General features: G+C 36.2%; 1 protein-coding gene across 3 annotated transcripts in view; it reads right to left on the bottom strand.

Annotated features, from left to right (window-relative positions):
- LOC108317622 (sodium channel protein type 2 subunit alpha) overlaps positions 1 to 16,722 on the bottom strand; it is a 153,098-nt gene that overhangs the window by 73,037 nt on the left and 63,339 nt on the right. For 2 of the 3 annotated variants that reach the window (XM_017548248.2, XM_017548255.2), the window contains exons 4-11: positions 14,769 to 14,858; positions 13,913 to 14,041; positions 13,265 to 13,356; positions 12,113 to 12,385; positions 10,111 to 10,174; positions 8,437 to 8,578; positions 8,090 to 8,296; positions 6,429 to 6,716 (exon numbers count right to left, since the gene is read on the bottom strand). In XM_017548248.2, coding sequence (XP_017403737.1) covers positions 6,429 to 6,716; positions 8,090 to 8,296; positions 8,437 to 8,578; positions 10,111 to 10,174; positions 12,113 to 12,385; positions 13,265 to 13,356; positions 13,913 to 14,041; positions 14,769 to 14,858 — 1,285 coding nt within the window. Of the gene's footprint in view, positions 1 to 6,428; positions 6,717 to 8,089; positions 8,297 to 8,436; positions 8,579 to 10,110; positions 10,175 to 12,112; positions 12,386 to 13,264; positions 13,357 to 13,450; positions 13,543 to 13,912; positions 14,042 to 14,768; positions 14,859 to 16,722 lie in introns of all 3 variants that reach the window. The other variant, XM_037745754.1, reaches the window with a different exon arrangement.

The following is a 16,722-nucleotide window of genomic DNA, read 5'->3' as shown; positions in this document are numbered from 1 at the left end:
GCCATCATTCTCAGCAAACTGACACAAGAACAGAAAATCAAACACCGCATGTTCTCACTCATAGGTGGGTGTTGAACAATGAGAACACATGGACACAGGGAGGAAGCATCACACACTGGGGTCTGTCAGAGGGAAAGAGGGGAGGGACAGCAGGGGGTGGGGAGTTGGGGAGAGATAGCATGGGGAGAAATGCCAGATATAGGTGAAGGGGTGGAAGGCAGCAAATCACACTGTCATGTGTGTACCTATGCAACAATCTTGCATGTTCTTCACATGTACCCCAAAACCTAAAATGCAATTAAAAAAAAAAAGAATCTGATCACAACCACCTAAAGCTTTTAAAAGATCAGTACTCTGATTATCCTTGAGAAATGCTCCTCAACTCTCAGACCAGGTAACCTGGGGGACCCTAACCTCAATTCCTGCTAGATCCAGGAATTGAGGTTAGGGTCTCCTAATGTCCCAGGCAATGTCCTAAGCCTAGCCAATCAATGTATTCTACACATAGTTTAAAGATGGGCATGGAATCCTGCTTGATCAATTGAAAGATATCCCTGTCTTTTACAACTGTTGAGGAAATGGTGATTTTTCACTTGAGGCTGCTAAAAATATTGGCTGTAAGTTTGGAGCTGCAGTGGCATCTTGCCACCATGTAGGAGAAACCTGGATTCAGATATGGAAAAGGACAACGGTCATGATAGCATGTCTTGAGCTTCTGGGTCCACTCATGCGTAAAGCTACTCACAGACAGTATTTACATCATGTAATGCATTCTCTTTTTTACTTGCATTGGATTTAAGTGATTATTGATGGAAATAAGACTAATTTCATAATTTAAGTATTATTGGTTTGATCTTTTTCTTGCCAAAGGTTTAAAACCAATGAACACCATTATTTTATACTTATTAATATCTAGGTTTTTATATTTATTTCTAAGTAATATGATTTGGCTGTGTCCCCACCCAGACCTTATCTTGATTTACCATCTTCCATCGTTTTATTGCTCGGGGAGGGACCTGGTGAGAAATAGTTGAATCATGGAGGCAGTTTCCTCCATACTGTTCTTGTGGTAGTGAATAAGTCTCATGAGTCTCAGTTTTATTGGGGAGTAATCCCTTTTGCTTGGCTCTCACTCTCACTTTGCCTGCCTCCATCCACGTAAGATGTGATTTGCCTTCTGCCATGATTGTGAGGCTTCCCCAGCCATGTAGAACTGTAAGTCCAATTAAACCTCTTTCTTTGGCAAATTGCCCAGTCACAGGTATGTCTTTATTAGCAGCATGAAAACAGACTAATACAGTAAATTGGTACCAGGAATGGGGCACTGCTAAAAAGATAACCCAAAATGTGGAAGCGACTTTGGAACTGGGTAACACACACAGGTTGGAACAGTTTGGAGGCCTCAGAAAAAGACAGGAAAATGTGGGAAAGTTTGGAACTTCCCAGAGACTTGTTGAATAGCTTTGACCAAAAATCTGATACCAATACGGACAATAAGGTCCAGGCTGAGGTAGTCTCAGATGGAGATGAGGAACTTGTTGGGAACTGGAGTAAAGGTGGCTCTTGTTATGTTTTAGCAAAGAGACTGGTGGCATTTCGCCCCTGTCCTAGACATCTGCAGAGCTTTGAACTTGGGAGAGATGATTTTGAGTATGTGGCGGAAGAAATTTCTAAGCAGCAGACATTCAAGAGGTGACTTGGGCATTGTTAAAGGCATTCAGTTTCATAAGGTAAGCAGGGCATAAAAGTTCAGAAAATTTGCGGCCTGACAATGCAAAAGAAAAGAAAAGCCCATTTTCTGAAAAGAAATTTAAGCCAGCTGCAGAAGTTTGCATAAATAATGAGCAGCTGAATGTTAATACCCAAGACAATGGGGAAAATGTCTCCCATTTTGCATAAGTAATGAGGAGATGAATGTTAATCCTCAAGACAATGGGGCATGTCAGAGACCTTTGCAGTAGCCCCTCCCATCACAGGCCTGGAGGCCTAAGAGGAAAAAGTCGTTCTATGGGCCGAGCACCCGGTCTCATGCTGTGTGCAGCCTAGGACTTGGTGCCCTGTATCCCTGTGACTCCAGCCATGGTTGAAAGGGGCAAATGTAGAGCTAGGCCAATAGCTTCACAGGGTGCAAGCCTCAAGCATTGGCAGCTTCCACATGATTTTGAACCTGCCAGCGCATAGAAGTCAAGAATTGGGATTTGGGAACCTCTGCCTTGATTTCAGAGGAAATGTATGGAATGCTTGGAGGTACAGCAAGAAGTCTGCTGCAGGGGCAGGGCTCTCATAGAGAACCTCTGCTAAGATGCTAAGGAAGAGAAACATGAGGTTGGAGCCCCCACACTGAGTGCCTACTGGGGCACTGTCTCATGGAGTTGTGAGAAGAGAGCCACCATCCTCCAGACTCCAGAATAATAACAGATCCACCAACAGCTTGCACTATGCAGTTGGAAAAGCCACAAACACTCAAAGCCAACCCGTGAAAGCAGCCAGGAAGGAGGTTGTACCCTGCAAAGCCACAGGGGTGGAGCTGCCCAAGACTATGGGAACCCACCTCTTGCATCAGCATAACCTGGCTGTGAGACATGGAGTCAAAGGAGATCATTTTGGAGCTTTAGGATTTGACTGCCTTGCTGGATTTTGAACTTTCTTGGAGCCTGTAGCCCCTTTGCTTTGGCCAATTTCTCCCATTTGGAATGGCTGTATTTACTAATGCCTGTACCCCCATTGTATCTAGGAAGTAACTATCTTGCTTTTGACTTTTCAGATTCATAGGCAGAAGGTACTTGCCCTGTCCCTAATGAGCCTTTGGACTGTGGACTTTTGAATTAATCCTGAAATGAGTTAAGACTTTGGGGGACTGCAGGGAAGGCATGATTGCTTTTGAAATGTGAGGACATGAGATTTGGGAGGGACAGAATGACATGGTTTAGCTGTGTCCCCACCCAGATCTCATATTGAGTTATATCTCCCATAATTCCCATTGTTGTGGAAGGGAACTGGTGGGAGATAGTTAAATCATGGCAGTAGTTTCCCCCATACTGTTATGGTAGTGGATGAGTCTCACGAGATCTGATGGTTTTATGGGGAAAAACCTCTTCTGCTTGCTTTCACTCTGTCTTTGTCTGCCACATCCACATAAAATGTGACTTGCTCCTCCTTGCCTTCTGCCATGATCGTGAGGCCTCCCCAGCCATGTGGAACTGAATCTCTTTTTTTGGTAAATTCCCTAGTCTCAGGTATGTCTTTATCAGCAGGGTGATACACTGACCAATATGGATGCTTTTTATTTTCTTTCCAGCAAAAGAATTACTTTTTCTCAATAGTATCTGTTAGTGTCTATTATATGTCTTTAAACATTAAACACTATCTTATGTGATTCTATTCACTATTTACAGTAAGAAGCACTTCTAAGAAGAGTTACTGCTCCCACAACAGAAGTCACCTCTCCTTTGGTTGTTTCCATGCTTTTTTATCCTATTAACTATAATAGTAAGATTCATTCTTTTATTGTTTTCCATACAAGCAGGTATTTTTGAAGCCTTAGACTATCCATCTTCTTTCATGTCTCCTTTCTCTCTTCTCACAAGGAACTTTAAATTAGCTATGAGGACATAACAGTTAAAAGGATGTGTGACCTATTGCTCATCATTAACTGAAAAAGAAAGGCAAACAATACATGCTTGGCAGTAAAGAATGTGTCTCTTTCAGCAAGAGTTTATATTTTAACTGCTAGAACCCCATTCAACTGGAGCCATAAAAGGGTTGAAAGAAAGTAAGTTATAAAATTGCGTGTTTCTCAAGGAGCATGGATGAATTAAGCCATACAAAAACATAGTTTACATGTTGAAGCTATATGAGAAGTGATCGTGTCCCATCTGTTAGCATGAACTTTTATTGCTGACATTAATTACATAAATGCATAGTAATCAAATGCTGTAAGACACAAAAAAGACAGCCAGTAAGAAAAATTACCCATTCCAAATGAATCTTTAAAAAGTAAAACTCCTAGCTTGTCACAAATAAATTATAAAATAATAATTTAAGGTTAATTGTGTCTTTTTTTTTTTCAGGATCAGGTTCTAATGTAAATTGTGTCTTATAAGGGTTTCAAAAAAAATCCAGATTATCTTGAAACGTGATTAGAGATTACACACTTGACTTTCTTCTCCCCTCTCTACCACACTAACGAGTCAAATCCGAGTCTAATAAACATTTCATATTTCCACTTACTCTACTAAGGAAATTATAATCTTGCAGTAAAGGCTTACATTGTATAGTTTTTCAACACAAACACAGAGATGGTTACCAACACTCTCATGTCATCACAAAACAATAATTCCTAATACTTTGGGGTCTTGAACTCTTGAAAATCTAACAAATGTGATGGGCCCTCTATTACTGTACCAAGGTTAAGTACTTCTGTCTGATTTGCTATTTTCAGTATTACTTTCAGGGCCTGCAGTGTGGGTTGGTGTGATTTCAGGGTTTTCTGTCTCTCCTCCTTTCTTCCTTTTCTCCTCTTCCCCCTCTCTTTGTCTTTCTCTCCCATTCCCTATGTCTTTTTCTCTTTCTCTCTCCAATCTCTTAGACACTTGTTTGAATATTTCTTTATTAAGCAAAATAAAGTCTTTAAATCTATTTTTATATAGAGACCACTTAAGAAACAAGTATCAATTTGAGACAGCCATGCCATGTCTTCTAAGTCAGTGATCACTTATAATGCCCAACTAGCTGGGAAACAAAAATTTAAACAAACTTAGGTAAAAATGTAGGCAAAAATACTCTACCTTCCAATCTCCTTTGCTCCCTTTTTTCCCACCTCAATCTCTCTCTCTCCCTCCCTTTCTTTTTCTTCTTTTCTTCCTTTTCGGAATGACTAATGCTGTAAACAGAGGATTTGGCTTTTAAGGATTCCCATTTATTGATTAATGTTTCTATGAATGGAATCATCATGACTGTGACAACAAAATGAAGACAACAAGTAAATTTTGATATTTAGTTTAAAGCTCCTATTTTAAATTTGAGTTCATCCCCAATTTATCCTATCTTATGATGGTATTTGGATTTGGAATGATTACGGCTGACCTACAAAAATTTATATATATATATATATATATATATATATATATATATATATCTCACATATAAGCTTATGTGAGCTTGTCTATACTATAAAAAGGTGAAAGAGAAAGTATAATGCTATTGTGTCTTTTAAATAAAGTCATATTGTAAATTTTCTCATCAGCTTCTAAAGGTATTCTTCATAGGCAGCTTGACAAAGTGGAAATTTTAAGGTTTTTAGTACCAGGCAAACTTTGAATACCAACTCAGCTCTAAATAACTATATGACATTGTGCAATTATTTAACTTTACTGATCCAAAACCATAATGAAAATAATACTATTCCACAAAACTGTTAGCATTAATTATGAAAGTGTAAAAAGAATGCTAAGCATATAATAGGTACTCAAAAAAGAATACAGCCCCTGATTCTCCTCACATATAAAAATTGGGCATATTAATTAAATTAGAACTTACCTAGGGTTATAGTGAAAGGTTTAAATGAATTAAAGTCACAAATAACAACACAATGTATAAATATTGGCCATTATCAATGTTGTAATTGTTATTGTTATTGTATAGATAATAAGATTTCACTCCTGGTGAAACTGTCTTCTCAGATACTGTGTATTTCTGGGAATCATCTTGGTAATTTCGAAGACAATTAGGATCCTAAATTTTAAAATGTCAACAACTTGTACGGGTACAAAAGGCAGAGGCATCCAGTGAATATTTTTTTGCAATTTATAAATCACAGTTGTCTTTGAATGCAGGTCCCATGTTTAACATGAAATACTGATAATCAAGTACAACTAAACACTGCTATTTATTTCATGTCGTAAATCTTCCTCAGTACCTGCCTGTCTGAGAGTTTGGCTACTTTTAGAGATACTTTGTTTCAGTCCCATTTGAAACAAGGGCATGAAGAATGCACTTTGCCTGTGATGTTTGCACCTGAAGGGAACAACCTTGCAGATGGCCTGAAAGTCTCTGGACCACTTCTGGGAATTTGTCACTCAGAAAACCCACATTTCACTGGCTCCATGCACATAGTTAAGAGGAGATGGGAACCATCTGCTGATAATTCCTCCTGTGGAAAATTTATCCAAGATCTTTGAGTCTTTAAGAAAAACTCAAAACCACAAATATTTCCAAACCCAGAGGGATCTAAAATTTTCTTTCTGGGGTTCCAAAAAGTTGTAAAATTCACAAGTTCTCTGAAGTGATGGCCAAAACACTAGATAATCATCACTACTCTGAAAGTATTGCGCCATTCAGGTGGAAGGCAGTTTTCTCTCCATCAAATTCTGGCATATTCTTTAAAAATATTTTACGACAACACAATTCATGTAATCTAATATTTTTACCTGGTGTGGAGAAGAAAACCTCTTTTCATATGTCAGTCTACTTCCTTCCAAGGAAAAACGGAAACCTTTTTTTCTTATGCTGTCTTCAGATTCTGATTTTCGGACTCTGTCATTTTTCTCTTCTTCTCCAGACTGTTCTTTCTGTTTCTTTTTCTTTCTTCTGTTTTTCAGTTCCTTTTCACTTTTGGAGCTCAGCTTAGATGCTACTGAAGAACTCTCTGAGAAAACGCCTATCCCACCAGCACCACTGAAGTCTCTTGATTCAGCAGATGCAGCCGCAGCTGCTGCCTAGAAAGATGCAAAGTGGAAGTTGCATATAAACTTAAAAAAAATATTATCATGTTACTGCTAACTTAGCTGCAATATCATGAAGATAATCTCAAGAAATAATTCTCCATTTTGTTCAATATTTTAGAAAACAGTACATTGTTACTAGACCAATCAAAGAATAAAATGAGTAGTCATATGGAAGATGATCCATGCGGCTTTGATGAGAAACTTCTGTCCTCACACTATGATGCCTAATTACCTAATAATATGAGTAAGACACTCAAAAGCCATAATAGCTTTTTTCTATAATTTAAACAATATTTTAAGAAGGAAATGATTTAGGAATTAAAGGCTTCCTATTTAAATCTGATATACATTTTCCTTTGCTTCCATTTTCACACAGTAAAGAAATTTAGTGCTAGTCTGAATTATTAAATGTAATTCAGACACGTGTTTTATTTCATTGACATTTTTTTCCATTATTTCAATTGAGTATTTCACTAAGGAATGCACAACAAAGACATAATACAGGTTTTTTATGAGAGAATCCCAGATCATGGCATCTGCATGAATTTGTAAAAAGTATAACAGTAGTTTTGGCAGAAAAACAATGTTTAATATTGTTGTTATTACATCAATATACTTTGAGTTTTATTACATATTTAGGAATACTCAGAGATGACAGGGAATTGTATTCAACATACAAGAAAAGACAAAAATAGGGAATTGTGGTAGTTAATGCCATTAAATCAAGCAAATATAATTAGAGCAATTCTTGCCTTATGTTGAAGACTCGTCAAGTCCAAATTAAAGGTTTTATAGAGTAGGAGGCAGAGATTGCTAATGTTATAATATGCTATACACCAGTGTTTTATTGAAGTAACCCACACACTTGCATTTGTACACTTTATAAAAAAAAAAAGAAAACAAATACTGAATAAGCCTTTGCCTTTCCAGACTCAGTGAAATAATGTTCTCAGTTTGATTCTGGTTTTCTGACCCTTGCCACCTCTGGTGATACTGCAATGAAGAAGCAAATGTAAGTGAATTCCTCTTCCCATAAGGAAATACTTTAGTTGAGGATACGTAGGTTTATCTACTCTGTAAATTTGAATAACTGAGGCATTTGTTAATAGTTAATTTCCTCAAGAAGCCACAAGGGAGAAAAAATGTCAGTAAAGCAATTATAATTTCCCATGTTTTGATGCCATTATAATTGACAGAGATCACTGCAATAAAGTAATAACTTCTTAATACCCAAACAGGCACCTAGCACTTACCAAACACATACGACCCATTTCTAATGTCCACTGCCCTGCCACTGACCTCAAAATTTAGGTCAAAGAATTCAGATAAAGAAAAACAAAGAACTGTATGCTTGTTCACTATACCTGGGCTTCTTCTTGTTGCTTTTTCAACTGTTCAAGCATCTGCTGAAATTCAGCTTCCTTCTGTTCAGCTTCTTCCAAGGTGGCCTGATTCTGCTCCTCATAGGCCATGGCCACCACAGCCAGGATCAGATTTATTAAGTAGAATGAGCCCAAGAAAATGACCAGCACAAAAAATATCATGTATGTTTTCCCAGCAGCACGTAGAGTCTGCAAAATGAAAGAGAGATTTTAATAAATTGTATATAGGATGTTACAAGCTCACACTCTAAGTAATAAAGTATTCTATAGCAATTCTCTTGAGCTCAGTGTTTTATGATTCTCAGAAAAATCATTTTATCTGTTCTCACCAGCTGATAAAGGTTTTCCCAGAAGTCTTGAGTCATGAGACGAAATAAGGACAAAAAGGCCCAACTAAAGGTGTCAAAGCTCGTGTAGCCATAGTTGGGGTTTCTACCAGCCTTCACACAGATGTATCCTTCAGGACACTGGCTGTAATTAGTTTAGAGGAAAGAGAGGAAGTCAATAACTGCAAGTCTGCTACTTAGTTTTTCTGTTTTAATAGATGCCAATGTCTATTTTATATGGGCACTAGAAAAAGGCTGATTTCTCTCACCTGACCTAGTATTTAATTCAGCACTTGTGGACTGATTTATGTAATAACAGAATCTATTAGGTCTACTTTATAGATTCCTCTGTGATTGATAATTGTCATTATTATATTTATCGTGTCTCCATATAAAAGCAAACATATCATGATTAATATCTTCTGGGACTTAAGGACAGATAAAAATGTCTGCAAGGAAAAAGTTGATTTTCGCTGAAGATGTCTTGGGGTAGAAATGTGTGTGAGTGTGAGAACAGGGCAAAGAAGTGAAAAAAGGATAGATGGAGCATGCTGAAGGGAGTGAATGGCACTGTGTGGTAAAAATGCCGTAGTAGAACCCTGAAGATCAAGCAGACCTGGCTTCAACGTCTTGCCTGACACTTCTGAGCTGAATGATCTTGGCAAATTTCTTAACTTGCTAATATTCAGGCACCTTGCATGTGAGAATGGGCTAATAAGAGAAACCATCTCAAGAATTTGAAGCATTGAAGAAGATACTGTATGTAAAGCATTTATTACAGTACACACAAGGAAATAAAATCTGTGTGATTTACTTATCACTGGAATCTGAAGATAAAGGCAGCATAGTGCTGATCATAGGAGCCAAATGCAGAGCCTATTGTCACTGGGAATTTTCTTACTGGATACTAATGTTTACAGTATCATCGTCCAAAGAAAATGCATTAGACTTCTGTGTGTGGCTCTAAAATCTTGCTTAATAGAGAAATTAACTGTTTCTTTAAATTTTCCCAGGCTTCAGCTCCGTATTTTTTAATAACAAATGTTTGCATAATTTCAACAATAATATTTACAGGCACTACTGAGTGATCTAAATGGCTATATTTATTAATCCACTTCATTATCACAAAACCCCTATTATTACACCCATTTGTCATATGAGCAAATGAAGGCAAGTGGAAGTGAGATTATATGATGGAGTCAAAGTTTGAATCTATGCAGGCTCTCCAGTTTATGCTTTTAACCACTTCGCCAAAATATACTAAATACTCCTCATGTCTCAGATACTAACACTATCTTCAGAGATCTTACATTTTAAGCTCTGGAGATCATAGTATTATATATAAAATATCACATTTATAAAAGTGTGTGCTTAAGAATTCTATTAAGCTTCAGATGCATATTATAGGTATACTGCTTTATTCTCTATTTTTCATTGAACTAAATTAGATTACATGTGACCTAGTATAGAAAAATAATTGCTGCAAAAGAGTGTATTGTGAAGTGTAAAGGAGGTGAGAATCTACACTTTATCCTGGCTATTCTGAGAGTTGCCGTGAAGTAGAATTTATGGAGGGTTTTCAGTGAGGAGTGAGCGGGACTGGATGAGTGGGGGGTGGCAAGTTATTGACATTGATGGAGCAGTGTGGACTGAAACTCAATAGGAAGCACCACTTACCCTGCATCTGAGCTGTTGCCACAAAGCAGAGCATCATTTTGCCCTTCTAAAAAATAAAAGTGACCTATTTAAAAAGAAATGAAGAGAAAGAATCATTAAAAGCCTGTAAAACATTTCAACCATCCTGTTTAGGTAGAAAAGGTTACAAATATTTTCAATCATAATGAGATGGATAAACTGATAAATATATTTGGCTAAAGAGATTTTTCATAATATTAAACAAATATCAATGCATAACATTTCTGATTGCACAAATGATTAGAAAATATATGTTAAAAAGAAAAATATTCAGAAGGAATTACTATGATAACATTCTTATATCAACATTTATGGCAAATATAAGTCAAATTGCTTGTGCTCATTGCTGGGCACAAAACGAAAGAAGAAAGCCTTGTTGTTTCTAGGTGTTGTCATGCTAATAAAATTTTACCTTCCATGTACTTTTTTCCCCAGGCTCAAAATAGATTCAGACATTTTTCCTGCAAATTTTAAATTAATTTCCTGTGAGAAGTGAACTTGGGTATTTATTCTCTCTTGTGATGCTCTAAATAAGTATTTTGTTTAAAATTTTTGCTTGATTTCTGCCTTTCAATAAAGAAAATAAACTTGTTTTTGGAGATACATGTTATCTAAGCATATCTAATTTTTATTTTTAAGGTATGACATATAACTTCAGTAAGTTGCAAAGATATCTCAGAAAACTTGCAAACATATGTATTTTTATATTCACATACAAACACACACACATAAAAATGACAGAGGGGCTGGGATCAATGTTAAGAAATCATGCTGAAAAATACGGCATCATAAGCTTATTCTGATATTCATGCCTTAAATGTAATCAAACTAAACTGGTAACTACAATACAGTGATGACACTAAAGGGACTAACTGGAATATGAGTAAGTGAATGGCTAAATCAGGATTAGTTAACCTTCTGGGATCACACAAATTTTTATTTCATTTATTAAATGATTTTCAGATGCATCATATATACTCAATACATATGTTGCATCAACCAAATAGGGCCAAGTTATTTCCCCTCAGCATCCTGAACACTTTTCAGTGGAATACCCTGGATTTATTTAGTAAATGACAAAAAATACCTGATTAATGCCTACTAAATACGCATTTTTTAATATGACATAATATGAAAGTACTTGCAACATAAGCATAAAACAAAACAACACATTTTTTTTTTTTTCTTTTTTTTTTTTTTTTTTTTTTTTTTTTTTTTTTTTTTTTTTTTTTGAGACAGAGGTTCGTTCTTGTTGCCTAGGCAATTCTCCTTCCTCAGCTTCCCAAGCAGCTGGGGTTATAGGCCACCATGCCCGGCTAAATTTTTTTTGTATTTTTAATAGAGATGGGGTTTCTCCATGTTGGTTAGGCTGATCTCGAACTCCCGACCTCAGGTGATCTGCCCGCCTCAGCCTCCCAAAGTGCTGGGATTATAGGCGTGAGCCACTGCACCTGGTCAATTAACACATTTTCAATTGAAAACTTTTATTACGTCAATTGACAGAAAAGAATAAAGGAGAGCTGGAAACGGTGGCTCACACCTGTAATTCCAGCAGTTTAGGAGGCCAAGGTGGGTAGATCACCTGAGATCAGGAGTTTGAGACCAGCCTGGCCAACGTGGTGAAACCCATCTCTACCAAAAATACAAAAATTAACCCGGTGTGGTGGGGTGGGGAGGCCTGTATTCCCAGCTATTCAGAGGCTGAGGCAGGAGAATCACTTGAACCCAGGAAGCAGAGGTTGCAGTAAGCCGATATCATGTCATTGTACTCTAGCCTGGGTGACAAGAGTGAAAGTGTCTCAAAAAAAACAAGTAAAAGTAAAAAGGAATAAGGCATCATTTGATATCTCTATTATATGTATTAAATCATCTTAAATTAGTCTAAGTCATTTGGTTCACATGAAAATTGAGATAATTTCCATTATATACAATTTTTAATATTTAGAGAACTAAACAACTTAATGGTTTAAAGAGTATTTCTTACTTTTATCCTCAATATATTCATCCCAGTTAAACATGCTCACTGTTCTATTGAAAGTGGTACCATTCCCATCCAATGAGTTGTTAAAGAAGGTAGTGATATTTATTTCAAAGGAAGAATTATCTGGAGGCCATTGCAAACATTTATTTCGTAGGTTGCCCATGAACAACTGTAATCCTATTAGCGCAAACACGCTTAGACAGAACACAGTCAAGATCATGACATCAGAAAGCTTCTTTACTGACTGGATCAGGGCCCCCACAATGGTCTTCAGGCCTACAAATAGAATCAGAAGGAGGAATTTAAATATACTACTCAGCAGCTATTTTACCGGCAAAAATATCATGAGCTTGTCCTGGAAAATAAAAATGTCATGCAGAATGCCAACAATATTAGTTTAATGTTTGTGATTGAATAACATTTTCATGAAAAGCCTGCTAGCTGGTGAAAATGGATGAAAGCAGAACTTGTATGTTCATTAGAAAACTGTAAATGGAAATGAACCAAATGTGTATTTCCAAACACTCCTCAGAGCAAAAGAAATGATTTTGTTATTCATGCTTAAACATCAACCTTGTGTAAATATTTTGCTTTTATTTGCAGATGTCTTACTTCCTAAGCCCTTATTGGTTTTAGAAAAGTCTATATGAATAAAATAGTAAGAAATCTTGAAGTCAATGAATTATGAAGTTATGTATTTGTGAATTCTGCAAGCTTGAGTATGGGTTAAAAAAGGAAGACATCTGAAAACTGAGCCCCATGCAGCACTCATGCTATCCCTTGCTCTTTCATTTATCTGCAGCTTAAAAGATTGCCAGTTTTAGGTCTAAATTGCCAAATTTGCATCAATCTGAATGTCTCACAGTTTGGCATCTATGCGGAAAGCTTGATGTTGTAGGATGCAAACCATGTAGCCTGTTACTGCAAATGCCTCATGCAACTCTTGTTAAACTCAAAGGCTGATTTAGAATAGTTTTAAAGAAAGCAACGAGTAAAAAGCAAAGAATCAAATGCATCCAAAAAATGATGTACCAATTCTTGCTTTTTTACATATTTATTTGCAATATGCAACAAGCAACAAGGCTTCTGCACAAAAGCTGTGATTGTAGCACCACTGGAGCTAAAGTCAGCCTCGGTGTTTAACCTAGCTCTCACCTGGAATGACTGAAATTGTTTTCAATGCTCGGAGAACTCTGAATGTTCTCAACGCTGAGACATTGCCCAGGTCCACAAACTCTGTCACATATCTGTAATAGGGGGTTCACACACAAACACAATGACAGAACACAAGAAAAGTTGGAGATATAAGGGGCCTACCACCTTATACCATTTTCTTCTTACCTGGAATTACAGAAATAGTTTTCAAAGCTCTCAAGACTCTGAAAGTTCGAAGAGCTGAAACATTGCCTAGGTTTACAAATTCTGTTACATACCTGTAGAATTAAATCAGAGTTATTCAGAATTTAGGGAAATCTATGTCTATGTTGGTCTTTCATCAAGACCTTTTAAATTTCATGAGTGTCGCCATCAGATTTCCCAATTAAGAGGAAAATGGCATTGTCATCAATCATAATCTCTGTTATTTGAGAAACTTTATTACTTTACAGTGCTACTTGAAACCAAAGCCATGTAATTTACTGTGATAGTTCCTAATTCTCCAAACTGAATAATTTGATTGGAAGAAAAATGTGATTACTAAGAAAAATGCTTGATCTGTCAAGGCAGACCACCAAGGAAAATACAGTATAGAATCCCACCAATGATTTACTTTTTCGGACATAAAAAATGTATTAAGATACTTACGCAAAAGTAATGACTGTGAAATCCAACCAGTTCCATGGATCCCGTAGAAATGTGAAGTCTTCTAAACAAAAGCCCCTTGCAAGTATTTTAATAAGTGATTCAAAAGTATAAATTCCTGTGAAGGTATACCTGAGAGAAAATAGTCAAGCTCACATTAAAAATCTAGTGGTTAATTTACATGTACGTATCTTAAAGATGACTTAAAGAACAAACAAAAATTAGATACTTCCATGTTCTCCCTATGATATGGAGTTTAGGTAGGCTTAAGGCAAAAAAGAAACATTAAATTCCAAAAGACATTCTCACTGACTGTAAATAACTAAATATTGCATTTTCCACATTAATTAATTTAAATGATCCAAATAATGTGATTCTATATGAAGACATAATCTGAAATACCCTGGGGTTCAGTCTGATTTGACCAAATAAGTATGAATCCAAAAATGAGTGAAGCATTTGTATTTTATAAAATGTGTGCCATTAAAGGCCATGAAATGTGTACTAGTATCACACAGAACTGTGATGGTCATTGAAAAAGGAACATAAAAACTAGGCACAATTTTTATCAGTAGATAATAGTAAATCACTGGTGATATTCAAAAAAGTGTAAGGCTCACAAAGAAGATAAAGGGCTGCAGATAATGGCAGTCAAACTAGTGCAGTAATTTGAGCAACTGAGTGAGCCCACTGCAAGCTTTGTCCTAGAGGACATTTAGTGAGTGAAATGAACTTGAATCAGTGTCTGCTTAATAGTAGCTGGTATGATTTGTTAAAGAAGTTGAGGAGGTCTCAAGATGTTAAAATCACAATATGAAACATAAAGGGGTGTCAATATTGAAAAAATATTTCTACTTACTCCACATTCTTTGTCCAGTCTGGAGGGTTACTCATGGTCATAAATACACAGTTGGTAAGAATAGTGCACATAATGAGCATATTGAATAAAGTAGAAGAATATCGTCAAGGAAGACAAAGTTCAATGGAAAAAATCTTACTTTCACACATTATCATGCCTTCACCACCACAAGTTTAAAACTTTAGTGCTTACTTAGTTTGTTGCTTATTATTTTATCATTTACTTTTTTTTTTTTATCTGTTTCTTAAACTCAACAACCTCATCTTTAGATCATGCCTTCAGGCCAAGCCATCAACTATTTTGAGGCTATTTCGGTACCTTTAGTAATTAAAAAGATTAAATGCAAAGAAATTAGTTCACTCGTAAATAATTTATCAATTTAAAATTTCTTAAAGACAAACTCAACTGAACAATAAAACAGCAAATTCAGCATGCATGTAAACCCTGGCAAAAATTCAACAAGAGAATTAAAGTAGTTAATTAAATGTATTATAACATCATCCTAAAAGTTACACTGGTAGAATGTCTTCTAATAAGGTCCTTTTTAAATGGAATATATAATCTACTGCAATTGCTCATAAAATTCTGAATTACGAGAGAAGATGGCAGGTGTTAACACCAGCATTTCTGGGGTTTGTAACTAAGGCAAGATTACTTATTAAGTTCCCTGAATCTCAATTGACTTGGTTATAAAAGTAAGAAAAAGGAATCATTTCACAAGATTGCTATGAAGATCAAATTCGTTAAACTATGTAAATCTCCTGCAACTTAATGGTCCTAGTGCATAATAGATGTTCAATAAATTGCTTCCCGAATCATAAAGAACACAGTTTATTACAAATATTGAGTTGGTTTCACCCCATTCCACTTTGCCTTTGCAGGTACAGCCAAAGCCCTTCCCTTCCCTTTCCTTCACATTAAAAAGCAGCAAAAGACAAAAACAAAAACAACTATTTAAGAAAATATTCGGTACTCAGATAACTGTAGTTACTTTCATATTTAATAAAAAGCAAAATAAAGATTTAGTTGCAATTAAGTAAAGCAGCACTGTTTATCAACGTGAATTTGGACACAATTATAAAAATCCCAGAAAGGAAATATGTGCTTTTCTTATTTTTTTCTCACTCCTAATGTTTTAACCATAAATCATCACATTACTTACACATAACAAAATATCAACACTATTACAACTGGACAATGTTGTGTTGGTCTAGAAAGGAAGTTCATTTGCACCTAGTACTGGTTTTAGTCAAAATAATAATATATATTATTTTTATTTTTGGTAGCAGTTTTGTAAGGCCCATGCTTAATACAGTTTTTTCATCCACGTGAAAACACTCTGAAGTAAATGATGTACATCAGCCACATGAGGGCACTATAATCTAGAGACACCTGCACACGAAATACCGTTTCAAAGAAGAAACACTTCATTTTTCTTTATTGCTAAAACAAACCAAAGATTAAATTAAATTAAAAACGACTTGCTATTGGTATATAAAACTAGAGTATCCCCCATGCCTGTTGGTCTGCTGGGCCCTATTGGGGAAAATATTTAAATTTAAATAAATTTAAAATAACACGGGGTGTTATTTCCCCAATAGGGCACTATTCTAAATTTATGGTCACAAACCTCAGTGGTCCTCAACACTGTCCTGTATTTTCCCACTTGGCTCCATCTCTGACTCTCAGCAAAGAAAATCTCAAATATTTTCCACTTTCCTCCAACTTCAAACCCTCTTCTTTCTTCCTTCTCCATTTCAATCTGATAATCTTTTCTACTTTACAGAGAAGAGACAGTATCACAATGCCCTGCCTCCACTTCCCACCCCGAAATCAACAAACTTCTCTACATTGAGACCAATCCTTTCCTCCTTCCTGTTATACTGGGGAAGTTTCCAATCCTCCACCTGTATTCTGGACACCTCCCCGCTTCCAGAAGACTTCAGCAATCGTC

Source organism: Cebus imitator, unplaced genomic scaffold (assembly GCF_001604975.1).
Source record: "Cebus imitator isolate Cc_AM_T3 unplaced genomic scaffold, Cebus_imitator-1.0 Scaffold10, whole genome shotgun sequence".
NCBI lineage: Eukaryota > Metazoa > Chordata > Mammalia > Primates > Cebidae > Cebus > Cebus imitator.
This window is presented reverse-complemented; position numbering and strand designations above follow the sequence as displayed.